We start from the raw sequence: 18,848 nt of genomic DNA, 5'->3' as shown, positions 1-18,848 counted from the left end.
ACTTTGCGATGAGTATTCTTGCTGCTGTTGTAGCGTACATAAAGAAAGTTCTGTCCTTCTTTGGCACCAATTGGCCGGACATGCCCAGGAGAAAGGCTCTCTTTTAATTATTTGAGGCTACTAAAGCAATCTTTTTAAAATAATTTTTATTAAAGGTTTTTTGTTTGTTTGTTACAGTTGTCTCTAATTGCTCACCAAAGGCAGCTAATGGTTCTTTCAATAGCACCATTTCTGGGCAGAAAGGTTTCTGCTGTTGTGCACCAGTGGTTTATGCACAGGATGAGAAACTTGTTAACTTTGAGGGTGGTCACCTGGCTTCAGTGTGCTCTGAACAAAAGAGAGTTTTCCAAAAAGCCCCCCTTCAAGGTTTGCTTGCTATAAATTCCAGGGAGCTGGAGAAGGAGAATAAGAGGGTTAAAAAACTTGAAGGTGTTATCCCCGCTGCCCTGGCATTGCTTCCCTCTCATTACTCCCTGGCAGAGAGAAGTGAGTCTCCTTGGCATGTGATACCTGTATCAGAGTTCATATGGATGTAAGAGGGTAACTACAATCGGCTTATGGTATTAAATGGCATGAGCAAGGATTCTTTCAAAGTCTGCAAGGCTGTGGATATCCATCATGGATTGTTCGTTTTTGTTTTGAAGAAGGGTTCTTTTGGTGACTGTGGGGCAGATAGGAGAAAGTTTGTGCTTCTCTGTTGTTTAGTTGTTTAGTCATGTCCGACTCTTCGTGACCCCATGGACCAGAGCACGCCAGGCACTTCTGTCTTCCACTGCCTCCTGCAGTTTGGTCAAACTCATGTTGGTAGCTTCGAGAACACGGTCCAACCATCTCGTCCTCTGTCGTCCCCTTCTCCTTGTGCCCTCGATCTTTCTAGTACAGTGGTACCTCTGGTTGCGAACGGGATCCGTTCCAGAGGCCTGTTCGCAACATGAGCAGAATGCAACCCGCAGCGGTGTGTCTTCGCACGCGCAGGTTGCGATTCGCCATTTCTGCGCGTGACATAATTTTGCGCATCTGCGCATGCACGAGTGGCGAAACCCAGAAGTAACCCTTTCCGGTACTTCTGGGTCGCTGTGGGACGTATCCTGAAAGAACATAACATGAAGCGGACGTAACATGAGGTATGACTGTATTCTGTAATGTCTCTCTTAAAGCTGGGGGTAGGGGAAGAGACAGCAACCGTTACAGTGGTACCTCTGGTTACGAACTTAATTTGTTCTGGAGGTCCGTTCTTAACCTGAAACCGTTCTTAACCTGAGGTACCACTTTAGCTAACGGGGCCTCGCCATGCCGCCGCTACGTGATTTCTGTTCTCATCCTGAGGTAGAGTTCTTAACCCGAGGTACTACTTCCGGTTTAGCAGAGTCTGTAACCCGAAGTGTTTGTAACCCGAGGTACAACTGTATTTCAGTTTACTCTGTAGTTCCCTCCCCGAAGTTCATTGTTCATGTTGGTAAAGCCTTCCTCTCAACTTGAACATGTATGTGCTTCCTCAAGCCATTTGCGTAAAAGAAGCTGTGCACCACACAATGCATTTCATTGCTGGCTCACAGTGGATGGGGCAAAGGCATCTGAGATGGTTCACCTCTGTAAGTGTTACAGAAGACGATTGTTGGCTGTGTAGTACACATTCATAGGATCTTCGCCTTGGAAGGCACCTGTGCTGGGCCCAGGGGTTAACCTGAGCAACGCGGTCCAGTTCTGGTCCCGAATCCAAGGATTCCACGAGGAGTCAGTCCAACAGGGCCAAGGCAGGAAACCAGGCTAGGTCAGGCACAGGGTAACAGGCAGGTAGAAGCAATGTTGCTCCCGCAACCTGGGGCGGGGTCCAGCAGCCTTTTATCTCTGTCGGGTAACGGCCGGTCCTGATCCCCCGGCGACTCACCTCCCTGTCTCGCCCGAAGGTGAGCACTCCTCCTGCGAGTACTCAGGTCTCTCCTTCTCTCAGACCTGAGTCTCTGCAGCTCAGGAGACGTCGGTGGGTTACTAGACCCAGAGGCCGTCTCAGCCTCCCCTGACCCAACTGGTAGTGGAGCAGCTGTAAGTGATTACCCAGCTGAAGGCAATGAGGTAATCCCCGCATCTGGAGCCAGGGCAGGCTCAGGCCCCTGGCTTGGCCCAGCTGGTGTTTGTTGCAGGGGAACCTGTGCAGACTGGGACTCTTCAGGATCAGGCCCCAGACTCGGTTCAGATGCCGCCTGAGGCAGAGGATCCGGTGCAGGTCCTCCTCCGGTTCCGATAGACAGACATATACCGTATTTTTCGCTCGATAACACGCACCTGACCATAACACGCACATCGTTTTTAGAGGAGGAAAACAAGGGAAAAAACATTCTGAATGAAACAGTGGATGTATCATTTTTGTGCTTCATGCTGTGGCCACAGACATGTGATCTGATGGTGAATTTGGGGTGACCCAATGCAAAAATCCTGAGAATCCCTGTGGATCCATGCTTTGTAACCACGTTTTTGCACCATTGCAGCCCCAGGCAACAGTGGGTGTGTGATTTTGGGGGGGGCAGGCTGTAGCCATGGACATGCTATGTGCTCTGATGGTGAATTTGGGGTGACCCAATGCAAAGATCCTGAGGATCCATGTTTTGTAACCACGTTTTTGCACCATTGCAGCCCCAGGCAACAGTGGGTGCGTGATTTGGGGGGGGCAGGCTGTAGCCATGGACATGCTATGTGATCTGATGGTGAATTTGGGGTGACCCAATGCAAAGATCCTGAGGATCCATGTGGATCCATGCTTTTTAACCACATTTTAAGTGGGGAAGGAAGGAAAAATACAGAATGGACAAGGAGCACGAGAGGGGTGTGCAGAGAAGCAGCTGGCTAAGAATGCAGGAGAGGGGTATAACGGGAGGGAGGAAAGGAAGGCAAAAGTTTTCCCTCACCTACCCACCCAAGCCAGCCAGCTCTCTCTCTCTCTCTCTCTCTCTCTCTCTCTCTCTCTCTCTCTCTCTCTCTCCCCCTCCTGCATGTTTTCAGCAGCTTTCCCCTCTGCTTGCCTGGAGGGGAGGGGCTTTCCCTGCTCTTTGTTCCGTTTGAGCAAACACAGCAAGGAAACAGAGGAGGGTGGGCAGTAAGACCCTGAGGCAGAATGCAGGAAAGCAGCCACTTCCTCTTTTCAGGTTTCCCTTCTCCGAGACGTGCGATTTGATTTTTGCCTGATTTTTTTTTGCCATTTGGCTCCAGGGACCACACATTCGCTCAATAACATGCACAGACATTTCCCCTTCCTTTTTAGGAGAAAAAATCTGCGTGTTATAGAGGGAAAAATACGGTAGTTCCCCCACCCCCTTTAAGAACAGAGCCCTTGTTAAGTTGCCTTTGGTCACATGATATTGCAAATAAGGTAAAAGAGAATACCTTCTTCAGCTAATGCTGCTTTTCTTTTGCAGGGAGTTTATGCTTTTTATAAACCCTCCTATACTTATAAGGAGTTCTTTACTAATACGATATTGGAATCAAAGAGTTAAGTCATAACAATGTAAAATTTAGGCAAATGAAAGCAGTGTGCAATGTTAAATGAAACTTTATTATTTGAAGTGCAGAAAGATGGTCTCTGGAGTCTATTATGGGCCCATTGTTAGCAATTCAGTTTGCCTTCAACTAAAAGGCTTCTGAAAGTATGAATTTTGAAAAAGTAAACAAAAAACCTGAATCTTTCATACCTTGTTTTAACTTTTCATCAGCATAGATTCCTATTGTGTTGTTAAATGAAATATTCCACTATGTAGGAGTCATCAAACCCCTTCCCCCCATGTTGTTGAGATAAAGTATTTGATTTCCCCCTATTCACTTTAATTTGAGGCTAACAGTCTGCTTTGTCTTTCAGTGAAATCCTCAGTGTAAGAACAGAACCAAATTTCAGAGATTGTGGGGTTTATTCTGAGGTGTTTCCATTTCAGCCTCTTTATTGTAGGAGAGTTTAGAAAGTGTGAAATAGCAAAGGGGGTTTTCCCATGGGAGGGGGCAGGGGGTTTTTTGGGGACACACACACACATACTTTTGGGGTCAGCTATGGCCCACAATATGTAGTAGGGTTATGGTTTAAGTTAGTCTTATCATTCAAGACAGGATTTATTGTTACAACTATATCTTTATTGGAGAATAAATCTGTTTTCTTCTTTTGATAATGTCTTATTTCTATAACTGTTAAGTTGGTAAAATACAGTGTGTATTTTCTAAGAATGCTACTGTAGTGCAGTAAAATTGGAAATCTTAGCTGCATGTCTGCCTGTGTTGTGGATTTTAAAATGTAACACACCTTTCCAATTTGGCCTGTTTAATTGCTACCTTCTCAGGTTCATCCTTGGATCTGTAGCAATTTTACATTGTGCTGTTGTGAATATTAGAGTGTCTATTAAGACAGTGTGATCCATTCATTTCCCGTTGGGATTCTGCTGGAGAAATGTCTGGTGGATTGTGCCTCATGGCATTAACCACAAATGTGCATCATTGCTTTAAAATACTAAGTAAAGGACATGAACTTCTTGTTTCCTTTCAGTGGTGAGAAGATAGCAAGATTCCTGAGCCAGGTAATCTTAACTCTGTACCACAATGTGAGATAGTAAAAATAACCGAGTTCTCTGCCAAATGCAGCATCACTGTTCAGCCCTTTTCAACTAATCTGTCAATGTATTTCTCACACATTCATGAGATCATGGCTGGCCATCCTCATTAAGCACGCCACACTTCACTCTGAATGCATTCTGGTGAAAAAGCAATTGTCTGTGAATATTATCTTAAAATGGGCTCAGTATAACAAATTGACTGTTGCATGAGAGGCTTAGCCCTTTAATTATGTGCGGCACCATGGCTTTACAGTCTGTGAACAGACAGGTCCAAGATATTCAGCAATTTAGTGATAAACAAATGGTTTTCACCCCTCGTGATGGGCCTGTGGATCTGTTGTCACTTGTGGCTTCTACGTGGTGGACTTCATCATGAATAGTTGCAAAGGAAAGGGACCAGAGAACAGTGCGCAAATACAAAATATTGTGCTGTAGGTCGTGTCTTTTGGGACTTAGTATGCTTCCCTCATTGCGAGAAGCAAAGCTACAGGGAACCAGGCAGAGGGCCTTCTCGGTAGTGGCGCCCGCCCTGTGGAACGCCCTTCCAGCAGATGTCAAAGCGATAAACAACTACCTGACATTCAGAAGACATCTTAAGGCAGCCCTGTTCAGGGAAGTTTTTAACGTGTGATATTTTACTGTATTTTTGGTTTTTATGGAAGCCGCCCAGAGTGGCTGGGGAGGCCCAGCCAGATGGGCGGGGTATAAATAATAAATTATTATTATTATTATTATTATTATTATTATTATTATTATTATGCTGTACTTATGCACTGTTCTATGGCATATATATTACTGTCTTTCTAAATAAGATACAGCACAACTTTCAGTGTGAACTGAAGTGTGTTGACTTCGAAGACCCACTGGTTTTCAGTATGTAGTTAACTTCTGAGTAACTGTGCTTGGAACGAGGGCTTTCTCAGGTGCAAACAGGCTGGTGCTTTTGCAGTCCCTTCCACCTCAAATCCTGAAACCTTTATGAGGTTACCAGGCCCCTGAATCCATCTTTTGTTCTCATAAAAGGTAAAGGTAAAGGTACCTCTGCCCATACGGGCCAGTCTTGACAGACTCTAGGGTTGTGCGCCCATCTCACTTAAGAGGCCGGGGGCCAGCGCTGTCCGAAGACACTTCCGGGTCACGTGGCCAGCGTGACAAAGCTGCATCTGGCGAGCCAGCGCAGCACTCGGAAACGCCGTTTACCTTCCCGCCAGTAAGCGGTCCCTATTTATCCAGTGGCGTAGCGTGGGGGGTGCAGGGGGGGCCGGCCGCACCGGGCGCAACATCTGGGGGTAAGGGTTAGGGGGCGCAAATCCACGGGTTAGGGGTGCAAATTACTTGCCTTGCCCCGGGTTCTGACAACCCACGCTACGCCACTGTATTTATCTACTTGCACCCGGGGGTGCTTTCGAACTGCTAGGTTGGCAGGCGCTGGGACCGAGCGCTGGGACCGAGCAACGGGAGCGCACCCCGCCGCGGGGATTCGAACTGCCAACCTTTCGATCGGCAAGCCCTAGGCGCTGAGGCTTTTACCCACAGCGCCACCCGCGTCCCACATAATCTCATAATTGTGGGCAATTTAAGGGGATGTCAGTAAGCTAGTTGGATTCCTTGCCTTCTGCCTTCCCCCTCTCCCATTGATGGATCAGATGCATTTCAGGTAATTTTTTATCTGTTTTAGTATTTTAACTTTGTTTTAAAGAGTGGTTGTGATTTTTTCTTGATGCTTTATCTTTTTGTAAACTGCTTTGAGGTGGGGGGTTTTAACAACCAAGTGGTGCGTAAATTTTATGAAACAAATAAAATAAATAATTTTGTGTTGCATATATAACGCTCAGCCTGTAAAAAGCTCAGCTTGTCAAAGATAGGCAGCTTTTTGAAGTGGTGGGAGCATTTCCCTACTTGATCCTAGGATCCCTTTATACATTACGTTATTTATTAGGCACTCACTTAAAAATTATATAAACTTGTGAATATGGCAAATACATGTATTACAGAAGTGCACTTGTTGGAGAGCCATGATTGGCTGCACCTTGCAGAGTTCATTGGCAAAATTGGGTTTTCCTTTCTGACCCATAGAGGAATTGTTTGGGAATATCTCCCATTCCAGGGCTTTTCCAAACAGCTGAATTTTGCTGCTTTTGCTTGATTCTCTCTCCCCACCCTACACACACACACACACACACACACAGAGTTTATGTGAAAACAGTTCACAAATCTTGGCACAATTGCTAAAGAAGTTTTAAAGCTTTGCCAAGAGACTCTCTTAATGACTTGCCGGATTTCTTTTGTTATCTGCTTTAGTGCTATCTCCTCCGCAAATAATTTGTCTGTGCTTCCCATGTTTGCTTTCACCCAAAGGGGATGTATTTGTCCGAAAGCCAAATGTTGCCTTGTTACTACTTATAACCACAGCGTTTTTTTGCAGGTGTCAAACTGCATTAAACCTGTTTGTTTGAGCACTCCTCTGCCCACTGAAAGCACATGCTGCCGACTTTACATTCACCCCCACGAAATGAAATTGGGATCCCTTCTAAGATTAATGAACTTGCAGGGCCAGCATGCCACATTTTTAGTGATTTCTGAGTTATTTACTTGGAAATTGTTGCTCCATTCTAGGCGTGTGTTCCATTGTGGGGACGTAAGAGTGTGATTCCTGTGAAAGAGTCATACAGCTAAATTGGTATAATTCACTTGGAACATCTTGACCTTATTCAAAGGGTAATGATAGGATTGCATGGTTCCAGTCTTTGAATTCTTGTTAGTCCTGAATACTTTTTCTGTGATTTGAGTAGTGTGATTCAACTCTATTGTGTAAAATCCATACTGGCAGGTTAGGTCTTTAAATTATCTTCTCCTTGGAAGTGTATATGTTTGTACAGATAAATATATCTACATATTTACGTAAGAGAACACACAGAGGACATATGTATAACTTCAAGCCACAAATCATTTCTAGTTTCATTTGGGACGATCATCATTTTATCAAAAACAATTATTGTAATGTTGTTCAAATATCCTCATTTAAAATGCCAATAAATGATTTGGAAATCTAAACATCTATTCTGAGTCAGCTATGAGAGAACATTAAAACATGCACTCTTGCAAACAAACAAACAAACAAAAAAATCAGGAAACAAAATGAATTTATTTGATCTGCTATAGTTGTGCAATTATGGGTTTTTTTTTTCCAGGGGGAGAGGATATATTGCCAGTAGTTTTATACACCATCTGTGATTGCGCTCCAAAGCAGGAGGGAAAAACTAATTAAGTATCTTACCTTTATAAAGAGTTACTTTGAAGACCCACTATTTCTTTTTTACCTCCTTTTTATGAGCTTGCTTTAACCAAATTACAGAACTGAATGGTGGCAGTGAATTTGTTCTTCCGTTAGTGAGCTTTTAGTGCTGGGCGAGGGATATTGAAAATTTCAAGAGTGGCATGGAGCCTAGATTCCCATTTTTCTCCCTAGGAATCTGAATTGGGATTATGCTGCTGAAGAGAGGCCAAGTTGAAGGGGAGTCCCACTTGTAAACTAGTTTGCTTGGGGTAATAAAATCATTTGAGAAGATAAGATGAATTTGCGTTTGAGCTTAATCGGCAGAGCAATCCTTGTACCCCAGTACAGGGAGAAAGATGCCACCCCTGTAACGGTCAGCATGATGTCCACCATATCCTTTGTTTTTCCAGCCCAGAACTGGAGGGTGAAAACAAACTGCTCCAAAAGGCACAGAATGGAGCAACAGCAGCCATGTTCCCAGCACCCATGGCAGCACCATCTGTGCCCACATGTTGGCTGGACGTGAAGGACACCCGGCTCATAGGTACTGTGTTTGAACACAGAAAGGGAAGGAAATAGCAGGCATTTAATATATTGCCCAAACAACAACCCTGGGAAGAGACCTGCACGTAGCTCACACAACTTCCCTTCAGTCGAGAGGAAAAGATTTTTTTTTGTCAAGAACCAGGATTGATGGCAAGAGAAGCCACAACTGTCTACCAACAGCTACAACCTCCAGTGTCTCCCTATCTAGGGCATGGATTTGTAAAACAGTGTTATTCTTTGTTACCTGTGCTTCACTTGCACTGAAGACTCCATGGACCCAAATAGCATGTCCAAAGCATGTCCCTTATCTACTCTCTATTACGCTTTTTCTTTACAGAGGGGGCTATGCATGTTCCTTCTGCCTTAAAAGTTTATAGTGCAAAAGTGGTTGCAACTATGGCCTATGCGGTCCCTTTATGGGGTGCTTTTCTAAACCTCATGCCTCTGGTGACATTGCAAAATCTTTTTTTCAGACGCCTTTTGAAACTACCCTCCTGTGTAAGCAACTCGGCTATTCGCTTAGAACTTAAGACCCCCTCCTTAGAGATCCTGATGTGGAGACATGCCTTTAATTACTGGCTGTCCCTTTGGCATAAATTGCCCAATTACCATCTTATTCAGTGCCTTTGGAGAGATGAATTTACCAGCCCATGGGCAACAAAAATCCATTCCAAACTGTTGTCTTATGGAATCTCTCCTTCCGATATACTAAATTTAGATCTAATTACAGCAAAAAAGGTCATCAAACAAAGATTGGAGGAGGTTGATTTGCAACAAAATCTTACTACAGGTGGAGGTACATGTTCCCCAATAAATCAGGGCATTACATTTATGTCCCAGATACCTCGATATCTGTCTACCTTATCGGTTGCGTCGCATAGATTCGCTTTTGTTAGAGCCAGATTTAATGTGTTCCCCTCAAATGTGCTGAGCAATAGATTTTCTAACGGTAAAACCTCTGTTTTATGCGCATGTGACAACAAATCAATAGAATCCCTTTATCATATCTTGTTTAATTGTCCTTTATATATTGTTCCCCGATCAAGGATTCTGAGTTCAATCATTTTGGAAACTGTTGCTAAACCACCTGAATTACATCTAGCCTATGTACTCTAGGACATTGACTCTTATAGAACATTACAGGTTGCCAGATTCCTGAATTCAGTTCTTTCATATAAAAGACTGCATGGAATGCTGCATGACTATTAAAAATCTAGTAAACTCTATCCACCATCTTTATATTCAAGGCCACAATATGGTACATCTAGAGATTGTATGTAACGTGAAGGAGATTATGCGTTGAAATATTTTAGTTGATATTTTGAATGTAAAACGCTATTTTATTTATTGATTGGTTTTACCTTGTGGGCTTATAGCCAAATAAAGTATTATCTATCTATCTATCATGTCCAAAGTCCGTTTCGGGGAGCCCTGTGGCAGTTTATTTCCTGGGGTAAAATCCTAAAAACAATAGCTTCAATCGCAAAAAAATCTCAACAACTTAAACTTCAATCCTAAAAAAAAAGGTTAACAATTTTGGTCAGTCCTCATGGCCCTTCACTTCATCAAATCTGGCCCTCTTTGAAAAAAATTGGACACCACTGTTCTAAGCCATCTTGATGGTTCTCAGAGGACCAAAAAGAAGGAAACAAATGCTGGGGGGGGGGGGGGGGAGATGAAGTGGTTTTAAGTGTATTAGCTCTAAATATTTTGACTGCAGATAGGATGGTAACACTGCCAATGCCCTCCCACATATTTTATTTTCAACACTGTCGGGTTATTTGCCGTTTCCCCCAAATTACACATTATTGAGGTGAAATTTCATACCTTTCAGTCTGAAAAGTGATTTCTTATGAAAAAGTTCCACCACCTCGTTAAGTGTGTGTTTAGCTGTGGTAACAGTCATTGGTGCAGTCCCTCTGTGCTTTTAAAACTTCAAACCTGTAATCCTCTTTAGTGAATCTTTATAAAGGCTGTTGAATTGCATCATCTCATTGGATTGGGTGCAGTCTAGGGGACGTTGGGCGTCTAAATTTCGTTGTGGTCTGTAGAATTCAAGTGCACAATTATGTGCTCTAGGCTCGGTCGCTTTATTTTCAGCGAATCTTAGGCACACAGCGTTTTCTCTGCGTTGTACCTTGAATGTGTTAGCATCTAACATTGCAACTTCTTCCACTGTTAAATCTAGTGTGCTGGGGGTTTTGTGGGCTTCCGTTGGACAACTTGAATTAAAAGCTGGTGGCATTTGTAACAAAATTGTCAGAAGAAATGGACAAAATTCTGTTTTCTCGTAGGTAAGATGCAGAGGGCTGCTTTAGGAGTCAAGAGCAGGACTTTGGAAGTGGTAGAAGTAGTGTACCTGATACAGGATGGTGTGCATCTCATTGACACCGTGCACAGAATAACCCCCCTTTTTAAGATGTTGCTGGAGATAAATGAACTCTCAGTTAGTCTAACCATTCAGTAGTTCCACTTTACCATTCATTTCAACAAGGGTTAATCAAAATACTGATTGCTTAAAATTAAAGCTAAGAAAGAAAGAAAGAAAGAAAGAAAGAAAGAAAGAGTTGAAATTGTGGCAGGAGAAGAGATGGAACACCAGGGAATGACTGACCTCATAATCATTGAAGAATGGATGGAGTTGGTAGTTCAGGCTTTTTAGAAAATGTTAGGGATATTTCAGACGGTGTCTGGTGTTCGCTGCAAGACTATTAGCATGTGAGAGTTAAGAATTGCCCCTTATCTGAGAACCTGTTAGGTCACTAATTGAAGTCGCTGGAGGTGACTGATAAATGCAAAGGGTCGGATCCCAAGGTTCCTTTCCTCTGTCTGAAAAAGCCTTCCTCCCGTAGAGGAAGGAAGCCTTTGAATTCAGAATAGTGTGTTTACTCTAATGCTCACCTTTTTTTGGCCAAATTAGGTTGCGAAAATTAAGGTGTGCATTAGATTTGATGGCACATTTACATTTGCCAGCAAATACTTTTTTGGTTTCGAGGTTCTGAAAATTGAGGTGCGCGTTCCATTCCATGGCACTTTACACTTGAGTAAATACGGTATTTGCAGACAGTGAGCTTTTTATGCTTATTAGCGAAAAGCAGTGCTGGTAGGCCTCATGTTGGCAGTTATTGACCATTGCATTTTAAGCTGAATCATCCTCTTTCTTTAAGAGTGAAAGAGAATGCCTTATAGGTATATTGCTACATGTACTATATTTTAAAAAGAGACTGGGGAGTGAGATTACAAGTACAGTATTTTAAGTGGGATTTTGGGGATGACACAGTCACTACTGCACAGATGCACCATCACTGCTCTCTGTGTTAAGACCATGACTCATATTTGATTTCTGTTCCATGGATGTAGAAGTCTGAGGGCAGACTAAACTAGTCTTTCTTTTTTTTGCTGATTGTTTCCTAATTAGCTGAAGAATTCTCCCAGGTTTGTTGTTGATGGAAAATTCTATGCCAGTCATTTCTATACCTCACCCCTAGGTTGTAAAAATTACCGTATTTTTCGCCTTATAAGGCGCACTGGCCCATAGGACGCACCTCGTTTTTTTGGGGGGGAAATGAATAAAAAATCTTTATTTCCCCCCCCAGCCATGGGGCTGGGGCGGGGGAAGCCCGAGCTTCCCCCGACCCCAGCCCACAGAACAGGCTGCCGCCCCAAGCCTTGCGCGCCCAGCGGGACCTCCCGCCAGGCGCGCAAGGCTTGCGGACATCTGCCTGAAGCACGGGGCGTCCTCCGGATGGCGCCCTGTGCTTCGGGCTGCAGGCTGCCGCCCCAAGCCTTGCGTGCCCGGCGGGACCGAGCGCCCAAGGCTTGCGGACATCTGCCCGAAGCACGGGGCGTCCTGTGGAGGGCGCCCCGTGCTTCGAGCTGCAGGCTGCCGCCCCAAGCCTTGCGCGCCCGGCGGGACCGAGCACCCAAGGCTTGTGGACATCTGCCCGAAGCACGGGGAGTCCTGTGGAGGGCGCCCCGTGCTTCGAGCTGCAGGCTGCCGCCCCAAGCCTTGCGCGCCCAGCGGGACCTCCCGCCAGGCTTGCAAGGCTTGCGGATAGCTTCCTGAAGCCTGGAGAGCGAGAGGGGTCGGTGCGTACCGACCCCTCTCGCTCTCCAGGCTTCAGCGAAAGCCTGCATTCGCCCCATAGGACACACACACATTTCCCCTTCATTTTGTGTCCTATAGGGCGAAAAATACGGTAATGAGAAAAGTGAAGGCTGCACCTCAGCAGCTTAAGTGTGTGGAAACAATGGGTCCTTGGCCAGGAGTTCATTTCAGTCTGCGTTGTGTAGGACACATCCTTGGGAATACCGGTTGACGACTGGTAATCAGCACTGACATTTCCCGTGACTACCAACACAACCAGTGGAGATTTCTCCTGTTCTCCTTTCTGTCTTGCCTTGTCACTAGTTCCTGACTCTAAGATTTCACCAGGAGCCAAACTTTATATGACTATAACTTTGGGTAAGCTTCCCTCTTGAAATAACTTCAGAAGTTGATTCTTTTTTTCTTTTTGGATGGGGGTGATGATAATTGCAGTGGTTCCTCTTTTACTTGAACGCCAGTTACCTTTGATAGTCACGGTGATTGAGCATGTTGTTTTTTGCACTGTGGTAATCAGACGTCCCATCCCTGGTATACTAAAAAGGAAAATATATAGTATACCCTGGTATACTAAAAAGGAAAAATATATACTAAAAAGGAAAATATATAGAGTTAGAAAAGCTGTATTCCTAAGATTCTCTTCTTTGTAGTGATACTAATATTTTTTTCCCTGAGTGTCTTTTTAAAATACAGTATGGTGGAATTTTAACTTTTTCTTAAAAAAAATTTTTTTGAAAGGACAACTTCTAATACTTGTATATATATATTTTTAACTTTCCCACAGATATGCACTTATTTGGCCATTATCCAGCTCATGATGATTTCTATCTAGTAGTGTGCAATATCTGCAATCAGGTAGTCAAGCCACAGGTTTTCCAGTCACACTGCGGTAAGTGAAAACTTTTGTTCCTGGATTACGGGCTCACTGTACATGTCCCAAAAGAAATGGTGCATTAGCAGTTAACTTCCTCCTTCCTCTTTTTCAAGCTGAACTTCTCATCTTGTTAAACCACTTGAAATTCACTTACCTTGCCGAGGTTGGAACCCTAAACGGACAGAAAGCACTTTTTTTTAAGGGTGGGATGGCAGGTGCGTGTTTGTTGCTCATCAAAGCCAGTCCAAAAAAATCTGTTGCCTAGGAGAGAAAATCCAAGTGGCGTTTCCCTTCCTGCTCATTGGGGTTTATTTATTTATTTCATTAAATTTATATACCGCTTGATGGTAGAAAATAAACCTCGGGGCAGTTTACGAAAAACATAAAGCAAAAAAAAAAAAAAGAAGACAAAAATTTACAACATACAGAAGATTAAAGTTGCAAAAAAATAGACTAAAACAATTTTGAACTCCTACAAACTTTCTAAACATCTGTGCAGGCTTTCAACAGGTGCCAAAAGGAATACTGCCACGTGGTTGGCACAGTTATGTGTACTGACCAGTGTTAGGTCTGCTGCAGAGTGAGATTTGCACCACTTGTGCTCTGGTCCTCATTCCGATTGTTTGGAAATCCTCAGAGTAGCGAATGGATGCTTGGGCTCCCAAACACCAAGGAGGAGGCTCAGGAATGATCATGTTAACTGCCCATTTCATCTTGCCATAATCAGCCTTCCCTTGGTGCCCCTGTTCCTTTAAATGTCAGGGATTATTCCCTGTGCTAACTCCTACCAGAGCATTCAGGAACACAACAAGTTCCATCAGTCTTTGAGAGAATCCCACCCTCTCAAATGGGCTCTCCAACCTCACAGGGAGGAATTGCCACTGTTAGTCCAAACTTAACCAGGTAATGGTCGGACCCTGACAAGGGAGTGCATTGCAGTCCCCCTATCTTCAGTCCATTCTTGTATCATTTGGGGCAAAGATAACATCAAGAGTGTGCCTTGCCTGGTGTGTGGGGCTGATGACCATCTGAGAAAGACCCATGGTTGTCATGGAGGCCATGAATTCTTCACCTGACCCGACAGCAGCCTCTGTGTGGATATTGAAATAATCCAGGATTATTGTTTTAGAGTCCTCCAACAGAGACTACCTAAACCAGCCTGGTCAGGATTGCAAGGAAGTCAGTAGAGCAGCAGCATCCCTGACGTGTCTCTCTGGCTCAATACCAGATGCAGACCCAAGCCCATTCCAAGGTCAAGAGGAGATGGTCTTCTTGTAGACAACAGCAACATCCCCACCTCGACACCCGCCCCCCAGTCTAGCCTGGTACAGTATCGAAAACCCAGGGGGCGGGGCACAGCTGGGTAAGGTCAAGCCCACCCAGCTCAGTCACCCAAGTCTCAGTAATACAAGGCAAATCAGTCTGCTCATCCGCAGTCAAGTTTGTTGTGGACTGAACTGTGATTCAGCAACAAAACCATCAGATCAGAGGGCCCAGTGGATATGCTACCGAGAGTGTGGGAATGTTCAGGGAGGCAGGAGAGGATATATTGTTAAATTATATCCTTCCCAACTTTTGTTAACAAGTTCTACAATTTAGCAGAGTAACACCCCCCTTTTTAAACTTGTACAGCAGATAACGTCTTTGCCAGACTTGTATAAGCCTCTAAAATAAGTTTCCTTGGTAATTCCCCTTTATTCCCTCATAAAAAGATAGACATGACACAGTCTTGTATAAGAGTATTTAAAATAGTTTACTCACATTCTGTTCACAGTAGGATCCCAGAAGGCAGACTTAGGTTACAAAATATATACACCTGGAATCTATCCCATAAGGACATAGTTCCTTTGACCTCTCTTGGCTGGGAGCCAAGAGAGCATCTCAGGCTAAGAAGATGTTGCTTCCTCAAGGAATGGAGTCAGAGAGAGAGATGTCTGCCTCCCCTGAGGTATTTTGTTACCTGCACAGGTGAGGCCACACCCACCTCTGGTCACATGCAGAGGAAGTCTGCCCCAGCCCAGGAGGAAACAGGAAGTTCCGACTGGCTGGTCCAGACATCCCCTTTTTATGTCCACTCTAGGAATGTTGTATTTGACTGCTCTGTGTTTCACATCCCACAGAGAGTTCCGCTGTAGTGAAAGGGCTGGATCAAAGAATGAAGGCCCCCCCCCAACTCCAGTCACGCTTTCCCCTACCCACCACCACTGGAATTGGAGCAGCCGCACAACTGCCACTCCACTCAGGAGCGTTACCTAGGGTTGCCGTATTTCAAAAAGTGAAAATCCGGACAGAAAAGTTGTTGACGCCACCATTCATGGACCACAGAACAGTAAACTAAGGCCCAGTGGTAATAGGCACCCTACACTTTCAGAGGTAGAGGTTAAATCCGCTAGCTGATCTCCTCCCCTTGCCTCTCACGCAGGGGGAACGCCACCAAACTCTCACCCTGGCTGAGACTCACAGACCTGTCTCACACAGTGCCAGGCCTACACTTCTATATCCTGACTGACAGAGCATCTCCCCAAAGGGGTGATCAAAAGTAGCAAATCCCTTTCGTGTTGTCCCCTTCGGGGCCGAACCCTAGATCACAGCTGCACCCCAGCTGCATGCACTCCGCCAGCAGTTAAAGTACTAACCCCCAGTACAAACAGCGCAACCAGATGATACACGGGCCAAACAGCTGTTGTAGCGCAAATACACTTGCTGGTTAGGCAAGGACCAGGCTGGCACAACATTTGGGGGCTTTTTAGTTTAGAGAAAAGGTGAGGAGAGGAGTCGTGATGGAGATGCCTCAAATTATTCTTGGCTTGGAGAAAGTTTTTCTCCCTCTCCTAAAACACCAGAACTCAGGGGCATCCAATGAAACTGCATGTTGGAAGATTGAGGACAGACGAAAGAAAGCCCTTCTTTGCACAGTGCATAGCTGAACTATGGAATTCGCTTTCATGAGCTGTTGCAATGGCCATCAACTAGGATGGCCCATTTGATGGAGAATAAGACTATTAAGGGACGCGGGTGGCGCTGTGGGTTAAACCACAGAGCCTAGGACTTGCCGATCAGAAGGTCGGCGGTTCGAATCCCCGCAACGGGGTGAGCTCCCGTTGCTCGGTCCCTGCTCCTGCCAACCTAGCAGTTCAAAAGCATGAAGTGCTAGTAGATAAATAGGTACCGCTCCAGCGGGAAGGTAAACGGCGTTTCCGGGCGCTGCTCTGGTTCGCCAGAAGCGGCTTAGTCATGCTGGCCACATGACCCGGAAGCTGTACGCCGCCTCCCTCGGCCAATAAAGCGAGATGAGCCCTGCAACCCCAGAGTCGGTCACGACTGGCCTAATGGTCAGGGGTCCCTTTACCTTTACCTAAGACTATCCATAGCTGAAAACCTTAATGGCTGCACTTTGTTTTCATTGTTGGAGGCAGTGTTGGAGGCAGGGACGCGGGTGGCGCTGTGGGTAAAACCTCAGCGCCTAGGACTTGCCGATCGCACGGTCGGCGGTTCGAATCCCCGCGGCGGGGTGCGCTCCCGTCGTTCGGTCCCAGCGCCTGCCAACCTAGCAGTTTGAAAGCACCCCCGGGTGCAAGTAGATAAATAGGGACCGCTTACCAGCGGGAAGGTAAACGGCGTTCCGTGTGCTGCGCTGGCTCGCCAGATGCAGCTTGTCACGCTGGCCACGTGACCCGGAAGTATCTGCGGACAGCGCTGGCTCCCGGCCTATAGAGTGAGATGAGTGCACAACCCTAGAGTCTGGGCCGTACGCAGTGGCGTAGCGTGGGGGGTGCAGGGGGGGCCGGCCGCACCGGGCGCAACATCTGGGGGTTAGGGTTAGGGGGTGCAAATCCACAGGTTAGGGGACGCAAATCCATGGGTTAGGGGGTGCAAATTACTTGCCTTGCCCCGGGTGCTGACAACCCACGCTACGCCACTGCCCGTACGGGCAGGGGTACCTTTATCCATAGCTGAAAACCTTAATGGCTGCACTTTGTTTTCATTGTTGGAGGCAGTGTGCTTCTGAATACCAGCTGCTGGAAACCACAGGAGGAGAGAGAGTTGTTGCTCTCGGGTCCCCCTTGCAAGCTTCCTTGGGCCACCAGGATGCTGGGGTGGAAGGGCCATTGGCCTGATCCAGCAGCCTCTTCTTACATTTTTAATCTCGCTCATCCCTTTGGCATGGCAAGAAGGGAGACGGGTTCTGTCGAGTGAGCTTAGTCTCTGGACCTGGAGGCAAAAGTCAAATGCTTCTGTACTTCCAAGCTACAGGGGTTCGTGAGAGGCTTCCTCCTGCGCCTTGCATTTTCTTCTCCCGTGCCTGGGGGCTGCTCTGGGTGTTAGTAGGGCACAAAAGCAGAGCAGGTCAATGCACCTGTGAGCTGAAGGGGTAAAGGTGGATGTGCATTGCCTTGCTCTGCGCATATGGTACATGCCAAGATTAGAGAAAGTGCCAAGGCAGAGCGAACCTCTGATTTTCTGCTTCTCCTTCTTAGCCACAAGGTTGAAGCTAGAAAGAGGAGCAGATTTTCCCATGAGCTTGCTGTACATTCAACACTTGGGATAAAGAGGGTCCCAGCTGCAATTAATTTTTGACTGGCCAGGAAATCGCATTCTGTTGATTGCTGCCACTAATTAACACGGGGGACAACCTACAGACGTGAGGTATTATCCATGTGTAGCCACCATTGAAACAAATATTTATGCCCATGGATCAGAATTGCCTGTCTCTTCAATGGCCAAGTTTGGATTACTTTCTTACTAGGCAGAAACTATTCAACATTTGCAAAGGGGGGGTATGTAGAACTCATTGTACATGGGTCCAGATGTTGCAGTCAGTATGCTACATGCAACCTGGGAATCTATGAAGTGGGAAGGGTGGACAGAGTCCTGTCCCTCCCCGCCCGCCCCCCCGTTCATAGCATCTGTGCAGCATGAGGACTGTGTGAACTGGGCCACAATCAGTCTTCCCTTGCTTTATAGCTGGGCTGCCTCTGTTCCTTGAAATGTCAGGGACTGTTCCCTATGCTAGGTCCCACCAGTCCACATCACAAGGGGCAATGAATACAGGACTGATACAGACCTGCCAGTCCATGGCTGTATGCATTTTATTATTATTATTATTATTATTATTATTATTATTATTATTATTATTACTACAGTGGTACCTCTGGTTGCAAACAGGATCCGTTCCGGAGGCCCGTTCGCAACCTGAACAGAATACAACCCGCGTCTGTGTGGGTTGCAATTCGCCGCTTCTGCGCATGCGCGTGATGTCGTTTTGCGCACATGTGCGAGCGGCGAAACCCAGAAGTAACCCATCCCGTTACTTCCGGGTCGCCGCAGGACGCAACCTGAAAACGCTCAACCTGAAGCAAACGTAACATGAGGTATGACTGTATTATTAAAATTTTATACTGCCCTATTCCCGGAGGTCTCAGGGTGGTTCACAGAACAAAATCAAAATATAACATCACA

General features: G+C 45.7%; 1 protein-coding gene across 11 annotated transcripts in view; it reads left to right on the top strand.

Annotated features, from left to right (window-relative positions):
* ATXN7L1 (ataxin 7 like 1) overlaps nt 1–18,848 on the top strand; it is an 81,857-nt gene that overhangs the window by 24,790 nt on the left and 38,219 nt on the right. For 7 of the 11 annotated variants that reach the window (XM_083575061.1, XM_083575053.1, XM_083575066.1 and 4 more), the window contains one exon: nt 13,299–13,403. The exons of 2 other annotated variants lie outside the window; for them this stretch is intronic. Coding sequence is in view for 7 of the 9 variants with exons in the window: in XM_083575053.1 (XP_083431179.1) it covers nt 13,299–13,403 (105 nt within the window). In the remaining 2 variants the exon portion in view is untranslated. Of the gene's footprint in view, nt 1–4,529; nt 4,551–13,298; nt 13,404–18,848 lie in introns of those variants that run through there. 2 more of the 11 variants (XM_083575071.1, XM_083575060.1) reach the window with 2 other exon arrangements.

The sequence above is a fragment of the Podarcis filfolensis genome (assembly GCF_964270895.1).
Source record: "Podarcis filfolensis genome assembly, chromosome: 10".
NCBI classification, from domain to species: Eukaryota; Metazoa; Chordata; class Lepidosauria; order Squamata; family Lacertidae; genus Podarcis; species Podarcis filfolensis.
The sequence above is the reverse complement of the archived record's forward strand: the minus strand, read 5'-3'. Positions and strand labels throughout refer to the sequence as shown.